The sequence below is a fragment of the Panthera tigris genome, chromosome B1 (assembly GCF_018350195.1).
Source record: "Panthera tigris isolate Pti1 chromosome B1, P.tigris_Pti1_mat1.1, whole genome shotgun sequence".
NCBI lineage: Eukaryota > Metazoa > Chordata > Mammalia > Carnivora > Felidae > Panthera > Panthera tigris.
Window position 1 is genome coordinate 202359285 of NC_056663.1, and position 23295 is coordinate 202382579.

A 23295-nucleotide genomic window follows, 5' to 3' on the forward strand; every position below is an offset into this window, starting at 1 on the left:
AAACAAAAATCATCTGGATTTTGATAGCAATTGCATTGAATCTATAGATCACTTTGGGTAATGTTAACCTTAAGAATAAAACTCAGTTATTTACTAGCAAAACCATATTCGGGTTAGTAGAGAATTGCAATTCATGCAAGGTACAGCAAAACCATAAGCAAGTCCAGAGAACAAAGGAGAAGAATGCTCTTTTATAGAGGAAAGGGGGAGCTGGGAGGGCTGTCATAAACAAACAGTCCATTGGAGTAAACAGAGTTTGAGGTGTAGTGACTTCTCATTGGTTGAGTTGTGACAGTCTTTCATGGGCTGGGCTGTTGCTGGTGGAGGAGAGAACCTTTTTTCCTTCTGCTGGGATAGTGAAATACAGTTGACACTTGAACAGTATGGGGGTTTTGGGTGCCGTCCTCCTGTGCAGTTGAAAATCCAAGTATAACTCCTGACTCCCCAGAAAGCCTAACTACTGATAGCCTACTGTTGACTGAAAGCCTTACCAATGACATAAACAGTTGATTAACACTTACTTTGTGTTGTATGTATTATATGCTGTATGCTTTTTCTTTAAATCTTTAAGGAGGCTCCATACCTAACATGGGGCTTGGATTTACAACCCCAAGATTGAGAGCTTCATGCTCTCCTGACTGAGTCAGCGGGTGTCCTTACATGCTGTATTCTTCAAGTAAACTAGCAAAAAGAAAATGTTAAGAAAATTAAGAACATTCCTGTCCAGATGCAAGATACATCTTTTCCTGTTGGTTCTGCAGTTGACAAGTGGTAGGGCATGAGGGCCCTGATTCCATTTTAGTGAGGTTTCCCTTAATACTTTTCACATTAGTATTGACATTTTAACACTATTAAGTCTTCCAGTGGGTGAACATGGGGCGTGTTTCCATTTATTTCTGTCCTAATTTCTTTTCTTTAAAAAAATTTTTTTTGTTATGTTTATTTTGGAGAGAGAGACAGAGTGTGAGTGGGGAGGGGTAGAGAGAGAGGGAGACACAGAATCTGAAGCAGGCTCCAGGCACTGAGCTGTCAGCACAGAGCCTGACGTGGGGCTCGAACTCACGAACTGTGGGATCATGACCTGAGCCGAAGTTGGCCACTTAACGGACAGAGCCATTCAGGCGCCCCTGTCCTAATTTCAGTAATGTTTTGTAGTTTTCACTGTACAAGTCTTCCATCTCCTTGAGTAAGTGACTTCCTAAGTCTTTTATTCTTTTTGATGTTGTTGTAAATGGGATTGCTTTGGTAATTTCTCTTTCAGATTCTTCATTGTTAGTGTGTAGAAATACTCCTGTGTTTTATTTGTTGACTTTGTCTCCTGGTATTTGCTGAATTCATTTAGTCTAAGTTATTTTGCATGTGTGTGTAATATTTAGTTTTCTACATATAAGATTATATCATATGCAAACATCATTTTACTTCCTATTTGGATGCCTTTTCTTTTTCTTTTTTTCCTACTTGTTCTGGCTAGAATGTCTAGTACTATTTTGCATAGTAGTGGTGAAAGTGGGCACTACTGACTTGTTCCTGATCTTAGAGGAAAAGCTTTCAGTCTTTCACTATTGAGTATGATACTTGCTGTGGGTGTTTCAAATATGGTTTTTATTGCGTGGAGGTAGTTTTTGCCTCAGTTGATATGAGTATGTGTCTCCCCCCTTCACTGTTAGTATAGTCTATTACATTGATCAATTTTGTTTTCCTTATTTTCTTAACGAAATATGTTTGTGAACTTAAGCACAGTAGTATAATTGTGTAACAAATCCAGTGAAAAACTGTCTGATTGGAAAGGTTTAATAATAACATTTTGTTCACTCTAAGGGATTGATGTTGACTCATAGATAGAAAACAAACATCAAACACGTACATTGTGCTTCTTGCCACCTAAAAGGCTTAATTCTCAGGTCATTATTATTAGATATTTATCAACAATTGTGTAATTATCTTGAGGTATAGTATAAATGAGAATAAATGATAGGTATGTCAAGAACACGATCAATTTGCAACATGTAGAAAATAGAACTAAAGTGCAAACAGAAATAATTCAGAGCCTATCAATACATAACTAAAATGCTTAATAATTGCCCAGTTCGTCCACATTGGCCTCCGATCCTTCTACACTGCTGTCCAGAAGATAGATATGCTGCACCTCTTATTTCAAAAAGCCATGGGTAACCTTAGTCATGAGCATCACCTTTTCACTGTCTTTAAGAAAATGATGAAGCTTGCTAAAGTTGCCTTGTAGGGAGTTCACAAAGGATTTATAGAAGTACTCTGGGCTATAATTCTTTCTCATTATTGGGCACCAATGAGAAGCAAGTGTTAAACACTGAAAAACAGTACATTTTAAATCTTGTTCTGCTGCTTCCTAGCTATGTTAGTTTGGGCAAGTCACTTAATGTTCTGGTTTTCTCATCAGTAAAACTAAAATAACAATACCTAGCTCATAGGACAATTTATGTATTTATTCATTAGTCATTAGACAGTTGTTGAATGCCTACTGTATGCCAGATGTTTTGACTGGCCCTGGGAATGCAGAAAGGATCAAGAAAGGCAGATTCCTATTGTTATGAAACTTATATACTAGTTGAGAAAACAGATACCATAGAAATAATAGCCTTTGTAGAAAATACACAAAATGGGTGTATAGTACATTGTTTTATGTTATGAGGAGCACATGATCTAACATGTATAAAGAGCATAGCATAATCTGCACACAGGTGGTACTCAGAAGATGTGAATGTCATCTACCATTGCCAGTTAGGTGTTTATTGAGCATCTTCTGCATAGGAGTGGAATGTGTATGAGCAGGCACTATGGGTTGTTTTTCCATTTTTCCCAGTATTGATTATATTTACATTCATTTTACAAGCATGTGTATGTGTCAGGGTTGTACAAGGCTCTGGATCAGTGTTAATCCAGTATAATTAGAGTGAAGAGTGTAGAGAATAATACAGGAAGTGGCTGTAAAGTTAAATTGGAGCAGACTGAGACTGCCTTTACTACCTTATAAAGGTGTTAATTAATTGCATTCTTTTACACGCTAGGCTAGGGAAATGCAAAGATGATTGAGGTTGAAGCTTGCACTTCAAATTGTGGAATCACATAAATGTGATTCACATTATGTGCACATAAATGATCACTTTTTTTTCTTCCTTACTAATTTGGATGCTTTTTCTCTATTTTTCTTGCCTGATTGTTACTGCTAGGACTTCCAGTACTGTGTTGAATAAAAGTAGTGAGAGTGGGCATCTTTGTTTTGTTCCTGATCTCAGAGGAAAAACTCTGTTTTTCACCCATTGATATGATGTTAGCTGTGGGTTTTTCATATATGGTCTTTACTATGTTGAGGTGTGTTCTCTTTACACCTGCTTTGTTGAGTTTTTAATGAATGGATGTTGTATTTTGTCAAATGCTTTTTCGGCATCTATCAATATGATCTTATGTTTTTTATCCTTTCTTTTGTTAATGTGATGTATCATGTTGATTGATTTGAGAATATTGAACCACCCTTGGATCCCTGGAGTAAATCCCATTTGATGATGGTGAAAGATTTTTTTAATGTATTGTTGCATCAGTTTGGTAATATTTTGTTAAGTTTTGCATCTGTGTTCATCAGAGATACTGGCCTGTAGTTTAAAAAAAATCTTTTTTTAATGTTTATTTATTTTTGAGACAGAGAGAGACAGAGCATGAACGGGGGAGGGTCAGAGAGAGGGAGACACAGAATCCGAAGCAGGCTTCAGGCTCTGAGCTATCAGCACAGAGCCTGACGTGGGCCTTGAACCCACGGACCGTGAGATCATGACCTGAGCCAAGGTCGGATGCTCAACCCACTGAGCCACCCAGGCGCCCCCTGGCCTCTAGTTGTATTTTGTAGTGTCTTTATCTGGTTTTGGTATCTGGGTAATGCTGGACTCATAGAATGAATTTGGAAGCTTTCCTTCCTCTTCTATTTTTTGGAACAGTTTGAGAAGGATAGGTACTAACTCTTCTTTAAATGTTTGGTAGAATTCACCTATGAAGCCATCTGATCCTGGACTTGAGTTTGTTGGGAGTTTTTTGATTACTGATTCAATTTCATTGCTAGTAATTGGCCTGTTCAAATTTTCTATTCCTTCTTGATTTAGCTTTGGTATGTTATATATTCTTAGGAATATATCCATTCCTTCAAGTTTGTCCAATTTGTTGGCATATAATTTTTCAGAATACTTAATCCTTTGTATTTCTGTGGTGTCAGTTATTTCTCCCCTATCGTTTCTGATTTTATTTAAATTCTCTCTTTTCCTCTCTTTTTGAGGAGTCTGGCTAAAGATTTATCAATTTTGTTGATCTTTTCAAAGAACCAGCTTCTGGTTTCATTGATCTGTTTTATTGGTTTTAGTCTCTATTTCATTTATTTCTGCCCTAATCTTTATTATTTCTGGAAAGTTGAGATTTTTTTCCCCCCCTGAACTTCAGGGTTCTTTCCCTGTGTTGTCCCCTGAGAGGCTTTTATTGATGGGGACAACCTGCCATCAGACCAGATATCTGCTCCCAGTCTGTTAGGGTTGCAGTGTCCCTGAACCACAGGGCTCTCTTTTTGTGCTGCCCTGCATGAAGTTTTTGTTTGTGGGTAGGGCCAGCAGTCAGATCAGATGTCTGCCCCAGCCTACCGTTCAGGGGCTGCAGTTGACCTGGTGTCTGTGGTTATCTTCCCTTCTCCCAGGGCAGGAGTCACTTTGGAGTAGTGTTGGCCACTGTCAGGGCTGCTTGCTCAATGAGACATCAGATGCCTTGGAGGGACTCTTGCTGAGCGAGGCAGTTAAGATGGGGTGGATCCACAGGAGAATGTGGGGGCAAGAGCATGGCCGTAGTGTTAGCAAGCTAGGTAGCAAGTGTTCATCCTGGCTCCCACAGGTGTCTGGGTATCTAGGTTGGCAGGGAGGGGAAGAGAAATGGTGGCCACTAGCTCTTTTCTTCTTGGACAAGTCTCCTAACGATCCCTGCTCGCCCTTCCAGTGCGTGCTCAGATTAGTAAATAAATCCTTCCCATATACCCCAGGCACTTTTCAAACCACTGCTTCTAGGTGGAATTGTTTGTTATGCTGTCTCTCTAAGGGCAGGGACTCAGTGTTCTTAGTGATAATCCCCACTGATTGCCCCTTCTGTTTGTGGTTAGTCCTGCAGGTTAGTTTGGTTACCAAATGGGTTCTGCCCTTCTATCATTTTTTTCTGGACAATTAACTGTGGAGAGTTTGGTTTGTTTCCTGCGTTAATTACCCTGATGTATAAATAATCACTTCCTGAAGCAAGTTGTGAAATGGATGGAGGAATGTGTAGTGGGAAAATACTGAACTCAGAGTTAAGTATAGAGGTAAGCCAACTTAAGTTTCCAATACAATGACTAATACCAATACACTGGTGTTATAGCGTCAACTGCGTTTTTTCCTCTTTAGATATAATTGACATATAACATTGTTAGTTTCATGTGTACAGCATAATGATTTGATATTTGTATATACTGAGAAGTGATCACTACAATAAAACTAGTTAACATCCATTCACCAGTATTTGTATGTTTAACCATCTTTACATTCCAGTAAAAATATTCCACTTGTGGTGTATAATGCTTTTAGTTTGCTGCCTACTTCAGTTTGCTAGTGTTTTGTTGAGGATTTTTGCATTTGTTCATTGTTCACAAGGGATATTGGTCTCTAGTGTTCCTGTAGTGTCTCTGTCTGGCTTTGGTATCTGGATAATGCTGGCCTCATAGGACGAATTGGGAAGTATTCCCTCATTTTTTTGAAAAAACTTAAGAAGAATTGGTATTCTTTAAATGTTTGGTGGAATTCACCTGTGAAGCTATCAGTTCCAGGGCTTTTCTTTGTTGGGAGGTTTTTTTTTTTTTAAATGTTTATTTATTTTTGAGAGGGAGAGAGGGAGAGAACAAGTTGGGGAGGGTCAGAGAGAGAGGGATACAGAGGATCCAAAGCAGACTCCAAGCTGACAGCAAAGAGCCCAATGCAGGGCTTGAACTCACCAACCATGAGAGCATGACCTGAGCCAAAGTCTCGACCCTTAACCAACTGAGCCACACAGTTGCCCCGGGGAGATTTTTTTATTATTGATTCAATCTCCTTACTACTTAGAAGTCTATTCAGTTTTTCTATTTCTCCATGATTTAGCCTTGGTAAGTTTTGTGTTTCTAGGAATTTGTTCCTTTCATCTAGGTTACCCAGTTTGTCAGTGACAGTTGTTTATACTACTCTGTTACGATGGTAACGTCTCCACTTTTCATTTCTGATTTTGTTAATTTGTCTTCTTTTTTCCTTAGTCTGCCTAGCAAGAGGTTTGTCAATTTTGTTGACCTTTAAAAAAAAATCAAGTACTGGCTTTATTGATTTTTCTCTGTTCTTTTCTGTTCTGTATTTCATTTTTATCTATTCTGTCTTTATGGTTTTTGTCCTTCTGCTAGCTTTGGGTGTAGTTTGTTCTTGTTTTTCTAGTTTCTTAAGTTATAAAATTAAAGGTTCTTGACAGGAAATCTTTCTTGTTTGTAAAGGCAAATGTTTATAGCTTGTTTTATAAGTTTATAGCTTGTTAAGATTTTCCCTTTAACACTGCTTTCACTGGATCCCGTAAGTTTTGGTGTATTTTGTTTTCATTTTAATTTTCTCTTAAGTATTTTCTAATTTTCTTGTGATTTCTTCTTTGATTAATTGGTTTAAGAATGTGTTGCTTAATTTCCACAGTTTGGTGTATTTTCCAGATTTACTTCTGTTGTTGATTTCTAATTTCATCCTTTAATGGTTGGAGAAGACACTTATATGATATCTGTATTTTAAAATCTACTGAGACTTGGGGTGCGTGGGTGGCTCAGTCTGTTAAGTGTCTGACTCTTGATTTTGGCTCAGAGCATGATCTCACACTTTGTGGGTTCGAGCCCCGCATCAGGCTCCATGTGACGGTATGAGCCTGCTTAGGATTCTCTGTCTTCCTTGCTCTCTGCCCCTCCCCCACTCACACTCTCTGTCGCGCGCTCTCTCTCTCCCCTGAAATAAATAAACTTAAAAAAATCTACTGAGACTTAATATGTGGTCTAACATATCCTGGAAAATGTCAAAAATCAGTTGTATGCAGTTGTTGCTGGGTGGGCGTTTACACATCTGTTACTGTGGTTTAAGGCCTTTTTCTTACTTATCTTTAGTCTGGTTGTTTAACCACTACTGAGAGTCAAATATTGATGTCTCTACTATTGTAGAACTATTTCTGTCTTCAGTTCTGTCAGTTTTTGCTTCATATAGCCTGTTGTTAGATGCACAAATGCTTATAATTGTTCTATCTTCTTGCTATATTAAACCTTTTGTTAATGTATAATGTTTTTCCTTGTCTTTTGTAACCTTTTTTGAATTAAAGTATTTTGTCTGATGGGCGCCTAGGTAGCTCCGTCGGTTAAGTGCTGACTTCGGCTCAGGTCATGATCTCACAGTTCATGAGTTCGAGCCCCGCGTCAGGCTCTGTGCTATCAGCACAGAGCCTGAAGCCTGCTTCGGATTCTGTGTCTCCCTGTCTCTCTGCCCCTCCCCTGCTCATGCTCTGTCTCTCACAAATAAACAAACATTGAAGTATTTTGTTTGATACTGGTATAGGCACCCCTACCTCTCCTTTGGTTACTATTTCCATGAATATGTTTTTCCATCCTTTTTATTTTCAATCTATTTATGTCTTTGGATCTCAAGTGAGTCTTTTGTAGAAAACTAATAGTTGGATCTTGTGTTTTATCCATTAATATTTAAGCTAATTACTGATAAGGATGAACTACTTCTGTTATTTTGCTACTTGTTTTCTAGATGGCTTAAAGCATTTTTCCCTCATTTTCTGCATTACTGTATTTTGTTTATTCAAATTTTTGTAGTGAAATTTTTTTTATTCAATATTTTTTTAATTCAAATTTTTGTAGTGAAACATTTAAACTCCTTTCCCATTTTCTCTTGTGTATATTCTACAGCTTTTGTGTGAGTGTGTGTGTGTGTGTGTGGTTACCATGGGAATTATGTTTAACATTCTAAAGTCATACTACTTTAAGTTGAATGTTAACTTCAGTAATACAAATTCTGCCCCTTTATGGTTCTGTCCCCACCCCTTTCAGTTGCTGATGTCACAAAATTACATCTTTTAAAAAAAAATTTTTTTTTAATGTTTATTCACTTTTGCGAGAGAGAGAGTGAACAGGGGAGGAGCAGAGAGAGAGGGATACAGAATCAGAAGTAGGCTCCAGGCTCTGAGTTGTCAGCACAGAGCCTGACGTGGGACTCAAACTCACAAGCCGCGAGATCATGACCTGAGCTGAAGTTGGATGCTTAACTGAGCCACCCAGGCGCCCCACAAAATTACATCCTTATACATCATGTGCCCCCAAACATAAACTACTCTTTTAAATTCATTAGTTTCTTGGGGCGCCTGGGTGGCTCCGTCGGTTAAACGGCCGACTTCGGCTCCGGTCATGATCTCGCGGTCCGTGAGTTCGAGCCCTGTGTTGGGCTCTGTGCTGACAGCTCAGAGCCTGGAGCCTGTTTCAGATTCTGTGTCTCCCTCTCGCTGACCCTCCCCTGTTCATGCTCTGTCTCTCTCTGTCTCAAAAATAAATAAAAAACGTTAATAAAAAAAAAATTAAAAAAAAATAAATTCATTAGTTTCTATTAAATTATGTAGAAAACGTGTGGAGTTGTAAACTAAAGTTACAATAATACTTTTAGACTAGTAACTTTTATTTATTTAAAAAAAATTTTTTTAATGTTTATTCATTTTTGAGACAGAGACAGAGCATGAATGGGGGAAGGTCAGAGAGAGAGGGAGACACAGAATCTGAAACAGACTCCAGGCTCTGAGTTGTCAGCACAGAGCCCGACGCGGGGCTTGAACTCACAGACTGTGAGATCACGACCTGAGCCGAAGTCGGACGCCCAAACGACTGAGCCACCCAGGCACCCCTAGACTAGTAACTTTTAAAAAGGACATTAGTCTCTTAAATTGTGTAGAAAAGTAGAATTACAAACTATTACTGCAATAATACTAGATTTTGTAGTTGCCTATGTATTTACATTTTTATTTTTTCATACAGGTTTGAGTTACTGTCTAGCGTCCTTTAATTTCACCCTAAAGGACTCCCTTGAGCATTTTGCTGGGCAAGTCTAGTAACGAATGCCCTCAGCTTTTGTTTATCTGGGAATGTTGTAGTTTAACCCTCACTCGTTTTTAAGTGCGGTTTTGCTGGGTATAGGATTCTTGGTTGACAGTTTTTCTTTTTTTTAAAAAGGGAACTTTATTTTATATAGCTATTTAGAAAAAAAAATTTTTAATGTTTATTTTTGAGAGAGAGCATGAGCGGGAGAGGGACAGAGAGGGGGGGGGGGGGAGACACAGAATTGGAAGGAGGCTCCAGGCTCTGAGCTGTCACAGCTGAACTGTGAGATCATGACCTGAGCCAAGTTGGACACTTAACTGACTGAGCCACCCAGGTGCCCCCAATAGTTTTTCCCTTTTAGCATTTGAATATATAGGCTCACTGCTTTTTGGTCTTCAAAGTGACTGATGAATAATCTAATGATTATCTTACTGAGTATGTGATGAGTTGCCTCTCTCTTGTGGCTTTCAAGATTCTTTATCTTTGGCTTCAGAAGTCTGATTATAATGTGTTTTGGTGTAAGTCTTTTTGAGTTCATCATACTTTGAGTTTACTGAGCTACATGGATGTTTATATTCATGTCTTTCATCAGATTTGGAAGTTTTCAGGCATTATTTCTTCAAATATTCTTTCTGTCTCTTTCTCTCTCTCCTCCTTTCAAGACGCCCACAGTGTATGTGCTGGTCTGCTTGATGGTGTCTCACAGGTCCCATAGGCTGTTCACTTCAATCTTTTTTTCTTTCTTTCTGTCAGCCTTGGTAATTTCCATTGTCTTATCTTCAGCTTTGCTGATACATCTGCCTGTTCAAATCTGCCTTTGAAACTCTCTAGCGAGTTTTTCATTTCAGTTATTGTACTTTTCAGCTTCAGAATTTCATTTTGGTTTCTTAAGGTTTTTAAAATCTAATCATATTTCCATTTTGTTCATACAGTGCTTTCTTGACTTTTTCCGTATCTTTTCTTTCTCTGACATTTTTAAGATGGTTGTTTTAAAGTCTTTGTTTAGAAGATCTGCCATCAGATCTTTAAAAGTGATGTCTGTTGATTTATTTTTTTTCAGATGGGCCATATTTTCTTTGTATGCCTTGTGATGTTTTTCTATGCCTTGTATTTTGTTAAGAACTGGGCATTTGGATCTAATAATGTTTTATGCCTGGAAATTAGATTCTCCCTCTTCCTCAAGGTTTTGTGTTTTTTTTTTTCTTTGATTCTTGTAGGTTGTCTCTGTGCCAGGGATCAGCCTGAGGGGTAACTTCAGGTTTGCTCGGGTCTCTTCTGAGCCTGTGCTGTTCCCTGGTCGAATGTGGGCACTTTCAGGGTGCCTGGGTGGCTCAGTCGATTGAGTGTCCGACTTTGGCTCAGGTCATGCTCTCACGGTTTGTAGGTTCGAGCCCTGCATTGGCTATGTGCTGACAGCTGGGAGCCTGGAGTCTGCTTTGGATTCTGTGTCTCCCAATCTCCCCAGCCCTCCCTCACTCGCTGTCTCTCCCAAAAATAAACATTAAAAAAAATTTTAACGTAGGCACTTTCTAATTTTCTCTTTATATGTAGTTGCCTTTGAAAGTGTCTTTATTTTGTGTTTGTGCATGTGTGTATGTATTTTTATGTATGTATGTAAATAGGCAGCCATGAAAGTCCTTGTCTTTGGTGTCTGGTTCCCTAAGCGGGGGCGGGGAGGGGACAGAAAAATGCAGAGTGGGGGGAGAGCTGTATCCCTTTACATCTCTCTCAAGTCACTTCAGATGGAGGGGAGGGTCTTTGCAACAGTGGGGGAGGTGCAGCAACCATGGCTGCCTTTCTGTGTTTGCACCTCTCTGATAGGAAGGAGCAAGCTATCAGAGCACACATTTCCAATGTTTACAGGACAGGATGTTTTTGCCTACCCTGGCTCCTGCAAGACTACTGCAAGCCGCTCCAGAAACACTTGCAGGTGGCTGGGTGTAGGGGATGGGCTAAGAGCTGAAATTGGTTGAAATTAACCTCAGTTGACTGCCCAAGTCTTCCTCCAGAAGTTGGAATCCTTCAATAGACTCCAGGTTTCCAAAACAGTTACAGTCGATGGGTCCTGCCAGCACAGCCATTTTTTGGTGGGGAGGTAGGTTCCCGGTGCTTCCTGCTTCACCATCTTCTCAGAACCCTGCAGGTGACGTTAGGTTTTGTCCTTATCTTTTTGCCTTGCTCCCCCACTACACTCTTCCAGAGGGGAAGAACCCTGTTGCTCTCTTATCACTGCTTCTCAGGATACATGCTTGACACTTGTGGTAAAGCCTCAGTTAACTGGCCCTTCCTGAAATTCCTGTTTGCCCTTGCTCTCACTGAGGGATGCTCAGGAAAGAGAGGGGGGCAGAGACTGTACTGGGTTGGACAGTGTCCCCTCCCCAATTCATTTCTATCTGGAACCTGTGAATGGGGCCTTCTTTGGAAAAAGGGTCTTTGCAAGATGTCATAAATGAAAAAGGATGGCAAACTGGATTCCGGTGGATTGGTGATTGGTTGTCCGTGTAAGTCGGCCATGTGTAGATGGAGGCAGAGATTGGAGTGATGCATCTACAAGCCCAGAACCACTGGCAGCCACCAGAAGCTGGAAGAGACAAGGAAGGATTCTTCTTGCCCTGGAAGGAGCATGGCCCTGCTGATACCTGGATTTTGGACTTTGAGCATCCAGGATTGTGAGAGAGTGAATTTCTGTTCTAGGTTGTCTAGTTTGTGGACTTTGTTAGGGGAGCCTGGGCAGACGAATACAGGGACGAGGGCCAGGAGGCCATGCCTCTTAAGGTTAACTCACAAGACTATGGAATTCTTCACACTTTTGTGTCCTGAGTATGGAGCCGTGGAACTGTGGGTCCCAGCAAAAGGCTCTCTTGGGGGACATCAGCCCACTTGCTGACTCATGTGCATCATGTGTGTGTGAAGCTGGGCTTCTGTGACAAGCCTGGCTTTCTGACAACAGTGGTCCATGAGAACAGTCATAGATTCAACAAAGGCACTTGGTCGGATCAGCCAGGACGTCTCTCTCCAATTTCAGAACGAGTGACATGTGCCGAAGTCCTGGGGTCTCTCCAGCATGTGAGGACACGTCGGGCCACTCTTTGGGGGGTTCCCGACATGTTTTGCACCCCCCCTCTGCCCAGTGGTTTTGCTTTTGTTTCTCTAGCTCTGGAAGGTTCCCAGCTGTGAGGGAAGATGCCAGCCCCGAGTAGGGTACTGTTGTCACCCACAAGCCTCCATGTGAGCTAGGTAATGTCTTTTTAGTATATATTTTGTAATTATTTTTGAGAGACAGAGAGTAAGTGGGGGAAGGGCGGAGAGAGAGGGAGATACAGAATCCAAAAGCAGGTTCCAGGAGTGCCCATCAGCACAGAGTCCGACGTGGGGCTTGAACTCATGGACCAGGATCACCACCTGAGCCGAAGTTGGACGCTCAACTGACTGAGCCACCCAGGCGCCCCGAGCTAGGTTATTTCTAAACTGATGTTTGAAAGCTGGTTTTTAAGACAGTAATAAGGCTGGTGCGTCCTTCAGAACTAACTGTAGTTGGCCCCGGGTCTGGTTGTTACATGGCTGTTTTGTGGCGGGTTGAGAACGGGGCCCAGGTCCTGATCCTTGTGTCGTCCAGTCTTGTTCCCAGACATTTACTGGCATCCACATGGGGCTGGGCCCGGAGCCTGGGGCTGGAGTGTGGAGCCAGAGCCCCCTGAGCTGGAGGACATGCTGCCGTGCTGTCTATAGACATGCACGTGTCCACGCTGTCTCCCGCTGACCAGTGAGGAAGGACCCTGGGAACGCAGGTCTTGCCTGAGGTGTTCCGGCCCCAAGAGGACGCAGGGAGGCTGTACTGCATGGAGGCACCAAGGCTGCAGTGGCTTCTTCACCTGGTCACTCCAGTGGCTGCCAACCCTGTGAGCCTCGGTTTACCCATCTGTAGAACGGGAAAGATGGGAGAAGCTGTCTTGTAGGATGTACGGAGATTGCACAGTTGGCACCAAGGCTGTGGCAAGCAGTAGCAGCTCTTGCTGTCACTGTGGTTACTTGTTAAATTCATGACTCCCCGGGGACTAGCCCTTATCGGTATGTTCACAGGATTCCTGTCTGTATTCATATTACATATATTCGTAGATACGTTGATCTCTGTATCACGCATAGATATGTCTTTACCCTGAATAAACTTCAGTATTAGATACAGAGCAGGATAGAGACATTTATTTCTCTGTCATGCTGATTTGAATAACTTTGAAATTAAAAAAAAATTTTTTTAATGTTTATTTTTGAGAGAGACAGCAAGGTAGGGGGCAGAGAGAGAGGGAGACAGAGGACCCATGGCAGGCTCCTCGCTGAGAATGGAGACCCCGATGTGGGGCTTGAACTCACAAACCACGAGATTATGACCTGAGCTGAAGTCAGATGCTCAACCACCCGGGCGTCCCAGAATAACTGAAATTTCAGGGTAGACCTCTATAGGCACTGTGTACTCCATATACAAGTTTGAGCCACTGTTGAGGGTAACAAGGTCTAAGATCAGGGAGAATGGCAAAAAAAAAAAAAAGGTCACTGCGCCTGCAAAGCTCAGTCAGTTGAGCAGCCAACTCTTGATTTCCACTCAGGTCATGATCTCTCAGTTTGTGACTTTGAGCCCCATGTCAGGCTCTGCACAGACAGGGTGGAGCCTGCTTGGGATTCTCTCTCTCCCTTTCTGCCCCTCTCCGCTCTCCGCTCTCCGCTCTCCGCTCTCCGCCTCTCTGTCTCTCTGTCAAAAATAAACATTAAATAGAAAAGTCACTGCCCTCAGGCACTTCCCTTCCAACAGTAGCAACAAAGCAACACCGAAGCTGTGATGTAGGTAGAGGGAAACCAAAGCCGGGCAAGGGGTGAGCAGTGGCCGGCCAGGAGTCTGGACACTTCAGAGGGAGAGGTGGTCATGAGACGCTCTTGCTGTACCGTCTAAACAGAACATGGGACAAGGCCCCTGCTCAGCTTGAAATGCCTTTAAAAAGTGGTCAATTTTTAAAATAAATTCCAGGCTAATAAACAGGCCTAGTTTTGTGTTTTTAGGCTCAGTGTCACAGGAATGATCAGCACTGGGAACCTGAGCTCACGCTGGGATTTGGCCTTCTTTTCCCTGTTTATAGGATTTTATGTTAAGGAGGCCATACGGTTGGTTCTCAGCTGTGTAAATACCCATTGTGGTGTATCAGGTAGTGGCCACATCCAGGCCAAGCCACTTGGCACACAGCTGGCAGCCCCCAGCTCGTGGATATAGCCCCTCCAGGTCCCACTGCTCCAGCCTGGTGCTGAATGGTCGTGTGCTGGGAGGAGGTAGCAATGCCGACTGGCCAACTTTCAGGGAAAGGCCTCTTCCTCCTTCAGTCCAGAAAGGCCTGGACTCCACTCACGGGTGAGGTCATAAAGTGGAAAAATGAAAGGAATGGCCTCACCAGGCTGGATGCCATCTACGGAGGGGGAGGGAATGTGGGCACTGGACACCTGTGGTGACAATCCGTTTTGGGTTCATCACCAGTGTGGTTTCTTATACTCTGTCACACCCATTGTCCTCATCCTGTCACCTCTTCTGCACTGGGTATCGGACATGTCCCACTTGCTAGGGTCTGACCTCCTCACTTCATCTCTTCCAGCCTCTTTTCGGGCCTGTCTTGGATTATGGGTCTAGAACAGTCTCTCCCTCTAGGTCTTTGTTAAGAGAGCCGAATTGACCATCCTACCAGGAATTATTCTTTCTTCTCTTGCTGTCAACTTCTAGAGTGAAGTTCAAAGAAAGTGGGAAAGCAAGGACCCTTAACTCCCTGAGAGGGCGAGAATTCCAGAATGTTTTCTGGGTCACCTGGTTAGAGTGATGGAGGCACATGCTGCACTTCTCCTGCGGAGGCCACCCCAGGTGCACAGGGCGTTGGGTGGAGGAGCCCTTGCCTCATGGGCTCAGGCATGGGCCCAGGAACAGGGTGGGGCCCTGTGTCGGGCTGTGTTCCCCAGTTTTACCAGGTACTTCTTAATCCAGTCTTGAAACGGTCCCAGCTGTATGACTTCTGGGCATGTTCCCTGTGGATGTATTTGCACCAGAGGGTAAGGAAGTGGCCCATGTCCATCAATTGGAAGTGTGTCCTGCAAATCTGGAATCTACTGTGGAATGAGGTGTTCCTTAGGAGGGAGACAGCGGTGAAAAGTGTGCTGGTGTAGGATCCATTTGTGTATGAAGACTGGTGTGGTAGATGCCTAAACACATTCTGGAAAGACCTGTGCCTACATGGTGGATAGGAGCTGCCTCTGGAAAGTGACGCTTGGGGTGGAGGGGTTGGTGGCAAAAGAGGAATTAGGTTTCGTTGGATTTGTTACAACCATGCATATTTTTTGTTTTTGTTTCAAGCACGTAAGAGAATAATACTTCAGGGGTCCTTTAGTAATGTGGCCCAGCATTTCGTTCTGCTGTGCTGAGAAGGTTCCAGGGTCCCCGTGTGTCTCCCCCTCACACTCACGTTGGCGGGGGGGGGGGCGGTGAGGGTGAGGGATGGGTGGTGGGGGTGAGCTCGCTCCTCCGCGGGAGGCCAGTCCTTCCTGCCCACACCCTCCCGGGGAAGCCCAGACCTGACCTGCGTCTCCCAAGGCTGGTGCTCCATCTCTGGGTCACATTCGCGCACCCAGTGTCACCTCAAAGATTTGCAGGCGCTGCAGTTCTTTGAGACAGGAAGGTACAAAATTAAGGCCAGGTATAGAGCAGACTGTAATTTTAAGGACTTTCTTTTAAAGAAGTAATCAGCGGTGGGTGGATTAGGTCCCATAGCTGGGAGCCTAGAACAAGAGGAATTTAATCATCTGCCCTTCTGCCCTGGAAGCCCGAGGAAGGTGTTGGCAGGGCCAGATTCCCTTGGAGGCTCCAGAGTGGGTGTGTCTTTGCCTCTTTCAGCTTCTGGTGGCTCCTGTAGCCCTTGGTGCCCCTTGGCCTGTAGACGCAGCTCTCCGGTCTCTCATCACACCACCTCCTTCCTTGTGTCTGTGTCCATATTTCCTTCTTTGTATAGGGACAGCAGTCACTGGATCGGGGTCTGTTCTAATCCTCTTAACCAGTCACGTCTGTGAGGGCCCTGCTTCTAAGTCAAGTCGCATTCCAAGGACCAGGAGTGAGGACGTACCTTCTAGGCACTGACCCGCTGCAGCTTCTGTCCGTCCCATAAAGGAGTCTTTGCAGTTGCCACACTTCGTAATTTGCTGATGTACCATCTAAAATTACGAACTTGTTTGTGAAAATAAAAATAGAATTATTGGGGCGCCTGGGTGGCTCAGTCGGTTGAGCGTCCGACTTCGGCTCAGGTCATGATCTCGTGGCCTGTGGGTTCCAGCCCCACGTTGGGCTCTGTGCTGACAGCTCGGAGCCTGGAGCCTGTTTCGGATTCTGTGTCTCCCTCTTTCTCTCTCCTCCCCAGCTCATGCTGTCTCTCTTCTCAAAAAAAGTAAATAAACGTAGAAATAAATAAATAAATAAAAATAGAATTATTAAAAGTAAACATTAAAATTTTTTTCTATTTTTTTAATGTTTACTTTTAAGAGAGAGTGTGTGTGTGTGAGCAGGGGAGGGACAGAGAGAGGAGACACAGAATCTGAAGCAGGCTCCAGGCTCCAAGCTGTCAGCACAGAGCCCAACGCAGGGCTCAAACCCACGAGCTGTGAGATCATGACCTGAGCCAAAGTTGGGTGCTTAACTGACTGAGCCACCCAGGCGTCCCTGAAAACAGAATTGTAGATGAAGTTTCAGAAAGAACATTATAGGCTGAGAACTCCAGTTTAATTATAGTTCAAAAGCCGGCCTCTGAATGAGTTTGTTCATCATCTAGTGATGGGGTGTCTGTGCCGAACTTTTCTCTTGTTTTATGAACATTTGTTTTTTGCCTTCTTTTAATAAAATAAACTGTGCTTTTAAATCTTCCACTTAGGAAATTGAAAGACTTTCTGAGCAGTTAGAAGAAAAAGAGAAGGAGAAGCAGCAGCTGATGAGCCAGCCGGAGCATGAGCGAGAGAAGGAAGTTGCCCTGCTGCGGCAGAGCGTGGCAGAGAAGGAACGAGCCCGGGCTGCCAGCGACATTCTGTGCCGCTCCTTGGCTGATGAGACCCATCAGCTGCGGAGGACTCTGGCCGCCACTGCCCACATGTGCCAGCATCTGGCCAAGTGTCTGGATGAACGACAGCGCACACAGGGGGACTCGAGGGAGAAAAGTCCTGAGGTAGGCCATGCACGTGGGTAAGCAAATTACAGTGAAGACCACATCGGGGCAGGAGGCGTCGCGTAGAGACCGCAGGATCCCTCAGTAATCGCGGGGATTGGGGAGCCCAGAGCCCACCAGTAAGGAGACTCCTCTTGGTTGTGACAAAGCCTGTCTCTTCAGGGCTTTCTTCTAGAAAGATGGAACGTGCAAAATGTGATAGGAAAGCAGGGCAGCCTGCTTCACCAGCCCAGCCTCTTGGCCTCTGTAGCCTCGGTTAGCTGAGGACAAGAGGGTGGAGCCGCGGCTGGTAGGCGGATGAGGAAGCTGCAGAGCGAGGTGAGGGCAGCTCCCCCGCAGGGCCGTGGGTGCTGGCCTTCCACGTGCTCCATGCACCTGCACAGAGCGGCACCGACCCAGCCGTGGACCTCGGCCCAGCTGGCTGTGGGCTTGCTGAGCGGGGTCCTTTCCGGGCAGTTCTCTTAGGCTGCGACCAGGTTCACTGAGGAATGCGCCGCGATGTTCTGAGGGGGATGGGCTGACCGGCCCCTTAGCGGCGGCTTTGCCACAGCTCGCATGGGGAACCACCTGTTCTCAGGTGGATTCCACTAAAAGGGAACCTCGGAAGGAACCAAGCGTATTTGAGAAGCCAAAAGAAAGTGCTATTTGGGAGGAGGCGGGTGCTCTTCTCCAACGTTGAGTCACTGGGTCGTTTCCTTGCGGGGATTTGAAAGTAGCTACACACGATGGTGGCGGGGGGCTGGCGGCTCTTACAGTCACTAAATCAGCATCATTTCTCAGCCTGGGACTTGGCTGAGTCACCCGGGGCTTCCCAGTGGCGGCGCCGTGAGGATACATACTTCCTTTGTCTTTCAAGGGGAATTCTCAAAAATGATGTCACCAACATGCAGCCCTCTGTTCTATTAAATGCACTGCATTTCTCGGATTCAGACAGACTTCTCAAACGAGACTTTTCGGTTAGGGCTGCCTACCATTGTTAGGGGCGGTTTGGGATGTGGCTTCTAGGCATGAGCATGGTGTGGGTCAGACCCTGTGTACAAAGCCACCAAGGTTGACCCTGATGGTCTGCAGACATGATGGGTTCCCAGCCAGGCCTGCCCCCTGTGGCTCAGGGCCGGTGTGTCCTTTGCCACACAATGGGACTGAGCCCCCCTGTTCCCCCGAGCCATGACAGGGCATGTCAGGCAGCGGGAGCCCCGGTGGGTGGTGGGCCCGGGTCAGGGCAGAGCACACCCTTCCCCCACCACCTCCGGGAAGCAGGGAGTCCTTTTGTGTCTCCACTTCGCGTCTCTACCTGATGAACGACCGCCAGCTGGTGCCTTGCTGGATGTGATGATGTCTGCGACCTTGGTCCGCGGGTCTAGCTTCCTCCCCTCTTGTTGCACTTTTTATGTTCAGCGACATAGTGCCCTCCCACTCTCCCTTTGTCATGCAGCCAGAGCGTACAGGCGGGGACACCTGTGTCCGGGATGTTATCGAGAAGTTACAGGAAGAAAATCGACTGTTGAGACAGAAGGTGACCCATGTGAGTATCTGTCATATTTCATTCAAGAAGAATTTGCCCTTGTGAACTGCAGGTGTAGGGGGGTCCTGTCCTCCATGGTGCTCAGGGGTTGTGTCCCCCTCAGGCCACTTTGGCTGACACACACCATGCCGAGACCTGACCTTTTTGTCTGAAAGTGCACAGGATGTGCCCCGTCCTGCTCTGTCCCCTCAGGCTAACTGGTAGGTCGAGAAAGGAGGTGCAAGAATTACTATCGAGTATGGCTTTTAAGGAGGGAAAACCGCACCGCGTCCACTTGTGTTTAACAGTTGCTGGCGGACGTCACCGCCGTGCCTCAGACGTGTCTGCTGCTCTCCGTGTCCCCTCTGGATAGAAGAGCAAAGTGAGGTGACATCCATTTAAGGGGAAGAACTCATTAGCTAACTGTCGCTAACAAAGCGCTTCATAGTCCGAGAAAGACAAATGCCAAGTGATTTCTCTCCTGTGTGGAATTTAAGACAGCAAGCAGAGGAACACAGAAGTGGGGGGAGGAAGAAGAGAGGACAACAAACCATAGGGGACTCTAACGATAGAGAACGAACAGGGTTAATGGAGGGGGGCGGGATGGGCTAGATGGGGATGGCGACAAAGCACTGGGGGTGTCTGCGAGTGACACTGAGTTCTCCTGAAACCAATATTACGCTGGATGTTAACTGGAATTTAATAAAAATTTGAAGAAAAAGTTTAAACTTAAAAACACAAAGCGTGGCGTAGCGTGGGGCCGCCTTCACCGCGTGTCTCGGCCACACCCCCTCAGGTAGAAGACCTTAACGCCAAGTGGCAGCGCTACGATGCCAGCAGGGATGAGTATGTGAGGGGGCTCCACGCGCAGCTTCAGGGGCTACAGGCCCCCCGTGAGCCCGAGAGACCCTCCCCTCCTGAGCTGATGAGGAAGGAGATCTCCAGGCTCAACAGGCAGCTGGAGGAGAAGATAAATGACTGTGCGGAAGTCAAGGAGGAGCTGACGGCTGTGAGGAGGGCCCGCGATGCGGCACTGGAGCGGGTGCAGATGCTGGAGCAGCAGGTGTGGCCCGGGGGGGGGGGGGGGGGGGAGCCAGGTGGGCACCTTCTCCGTCCTGAGCAGCAGAAATGGCGCCGCGTGCTGACAGCGCGTGTCTTGGTGTCTCGCCTCCTTTCAGATTCTTGCTTACAAGGATGATTTCACCTCGGAAAGGGCCGATCGAGAGCGTGCTCAGGGGAGGATTCAAGAGCTGGAGGAGCAGGTGGCCGCCTTGCGGCACCAGGCGTCCCGGAGGCAGGTAGAGTACGAGGCCTCTTTAGGCCTGGCATTTCTCTCATTTTTCTTTCCGCGAATTTCAAGCATCGGCCTGAGACCCCGATTGCCCTGCTTAGGTCAGAGCCGCCTTGCCCGGCCCCTGGGGCATGGGGGTGGAAGAGCTCCTAGTCACACTGTGTGACAGTCCACAGGGCCTGTCCTGCCTTCCATGCTCGTGGTCACGCACCCGGTGAGCACGTCCTGGGCCCCAGGCTTCCTGCTAGGAGCTTCCTTCATACGTGTCCCCTCCTCGCGATGAGGCACAGGTACTTGGTTACTCCGTTCCCGGGTGTCTAGTAACGTCCCTGGGCCCACGGCCCGTGTGCATGGAGATGGGCCTTGCAGGCCAGTAGGCCTCCACCCCAACTCGGGAGGCCTGGCGTGAGTCAGAATTGGTAAGTTTCTCGGTGCAGGACCCATGGCGCCCACATGCCTCTTCCCCTCTGCCCTGGACCCTCTCCGTGCTCTGCGGAGACCCTGGGAGAGTTTGGTTTCTTTAGCCCCTCAGCCAGTACCTACTGGGCCCCTCCAAGAACGTTTGGACTGGACGGTAGCGGCACCTCTGGGGATTGACGTACCAGGCTGAGCAGGGATGCTGAGCTGACCTCGGGGCTGCCCCATCTGGTTGGGTGCTGCCTGTACTATGCTGCTGGGGTTCGTCGGTGGCTTCTGCTCCCACCCTGCATGAGGTGCAGGGAGTCACGGGGGATACCCTCTCTTTCACCCTCTTGGACTCGGTCCAGAGCACCAGGCCTGGACAGAGGCAGCTGTTCCTACTGGCGGGCGAAGTGGGTGGGGACCGTGCCCGCGGCCTGTTTCCCCCCGAGGCCACAGGCTAACAAGGAGGTGCGGGAGGACCTCATCGTCCCCAGCGGCCTTAGCAGCTCCCATCACAGATTCTGGGTTCTCCTGAGGCCCTGGGACTCGAGGCTCTGGCTGAGGACGCTCCCCCATGGGCCCAGGCAGGGGCGGTCTTCTGTGATCGGGTTTCACCTGTGGGTTGCTGGCTGCCTCGAACTTGAGGAAGCACGTGCTCTTGGATTGAAAGGTCATTAAAGGTGTGGTTCTAGGCAGCCTGTCAGTGACTCTGGGCCAACAGGGATGATCAGGACCCACTTCAAGTCTGTTGGGGGACGGGGCGTTTGCATTACGTGGCCTCTGCATCCTTTTCAGCTGCAGCCTGTGGCCCCTCGAATGTGGGGGAACACTTGCCGTTGCTGAGGAGCCAGGGCAGGAGTGCAGAAGGGGCGGGCAATAAGCCCCAGGCCCACAGAGGAAAGCCCAAGTTCAGATGTGAAGTTTCAGAAGCACCAGGCTGAGGAGCATGCAGGCCACGGTGCTTCGTGACTGATGTCTGGAGGGCGTGCGCCGGGACGAGCTAGGAGGGACCCCCACCCTGGCTCCACCTCTGTCTCTCCACAGAGGCGTATGGGGCTGATGGGCAGGGAGCGGGCCCCATCTGAACTTGTGCAGGAGCGTCTGCGACTGGGCCCCACCGTGTCTGGGCTCTGGGCTACTCCAGGAGGTGGGGAGGGGCTGCAAGTCCCATTCAGGGACGGGAGAAATTTCTCGAGTGCTAGAACCCGACACCTGGCTTTGTGGCCTGCAGTGCGGCCCATGTGAACGGATACTTGCCTTCTTTCCAGGACTGCCGAGAGCGGGGCTCCTGCCGGACGCACACGGGGAGCAAAACCCCCAAGTACTTAGAGACCAGTGTCTTGGAGCTTGTGGCACCCAGTGGCCGGAGGGCCGGGACTGGATCTCAGGGGCCGGACTTCTCCGCAGAGGGCAGGTGTCCTGGAGCAACGACCCGGAGAGGGCAGGGGGAGCTTCAGTGCCCTCACTGCCTGCAGCATTTCGATGACGAGCAAGGCGAGGAGCTCTTCAGGCACGTGGCTGAGTGCTGCCAGTGAGGCCCTGAGGCTGGAGCTACCTGTGACCCTGTGGCTTCTGAGGGGACTCGGCCCTGGGCGGGGGCGAGATCCCCTGAGGCCCAGGACCCAGCACAGATTGAGGGGGTTTCTGATCCTTCACCTTGGTCATCCTTGGGTGGTGGAACAGACCAAGTTGGAGGGAACTTCTCGTGGGGCGTCTGCCTCTGGGAGGGCCTGGCTTGGCTTCTGGTATGGAGTGCGCCCCTCCCTGCCCCCCCCCTGCCGGCCGGCTGTCGGGTCAAGACCAGGAGCAGGGGGCGCACGAACGCTCACAGGCAACACGACAGCCCCAGTCAGCCTGCGCCTGGGCCGCTGCAGCTCGCTGGGAAGAGGTGGCTGCCTGCAGGGACCACGTGTGTGGGCCCCCGGTTCTGTTGAGTCGGGACCAGGTTTGTAGACTGAGCCCTGTGGCAACACACTGCACACGAGGACTGTTCTCGGCCACCGCAGAGACACGTGTCCTCACTGAAATGCACTGCAATAGCATTTGCCACCTATCTCAAAGTCAAAAGACATTTTACATTTACTTATTTTTATAATAAATACACTTGCTATGGTGACTGCTCTTGAGAATGTGTCCCGGGGGCTGCAGTATTTTCAGTCAGACTGGCTGAGGAGGAGGAGAAGCGCTCCTGTGTTTGCCACCTGCCTGTCAGGGACCACGTGACCTGGCGCCAGCCCCGCTTTGCCTTCGGTCTGTTTCCACCCCAGCCCAGGATGTGTAGCCAAGGGCTGGGAATGCGGTGAGAGGGTGCAGGTACCTGCTGAGAGCACACGAGAGCCACACAGAGCAAGGTGTGATCAGTGACCCGAAAGAAAGAGAAGGCGGGAGGGGAGGCCGAGGTGCCGTGCCAAGTGCTTGCCAGGGTTCACTCCCTGAACCCTCATAGCAGTCCCAGGAGGTAAGTGTTCTGATCATCCTCAACACAAACAAGGAAAAGGAGGCACAGAAGGGCTAAGTCACTTGCCCAAAGTCACACAGTGCCTGAGGGACAAAGCTGGCATCTGCACCCATGTTCTCAATTGCACAGTCTGTACTTCTTCCTGGAATTCATCCTTCCATCTGGCTAAGTCCTCCTCAAGTCAGAGTTCAGGTGTCACTTCCTCTGGGGCCCCGCTGGAAGAGACCCAGCCTATGTGGCATGGGGTGGGTA

General features: G+C 47.2%; 1 protein-coding gene across 6 annotated transcripts in view; it reads left to right on the forward strand.

Moving 5' to 3' along the window:
* TNIP2 (TNFAIP3 interacting protein 2) overlaps window positions 1-22701 on the forward strand; it is a 34238-nt gene extending 11537 nt beyond the window's left edge. For 2 of the 6 annotated variants that reach the window (XM_042985091.1, XM_042985089.1), the window contains exons 2-6: window positions 17101-17388; window positions 18824-18913; window positions 19689-19955; window positions 20071-20190; window positions 21854-22701. In XM_042985091.1, the coding sequence (XP_042841025.1) occupies window positions 17101-17388; window positions 18824-18913; window positions 19689-19955; window positions 20071-20190; window positions 21854-22120 (1032 nt within the window). In that variant the 3' untranslated portion in view covers window positions 22121-22701. Of the gene's footprint in view, window positions 1-4422; window positions 5354-10760; window positions 12401-14918; window positions 15054-17100; window positions 17389-18823; window positions 18914-19688; window positions 19956-20070; window positions 20191-21853 lie in introns of those variants that run through there. The other 4 variants (XM_042985093.1, XM_042985092.1, XM_015540789.2 and 1 more) reach the window with 4 other exon arrangements.
* The last annotated feature ends 594 nt before the right edge of the window (window positions 22702-23295 follow it).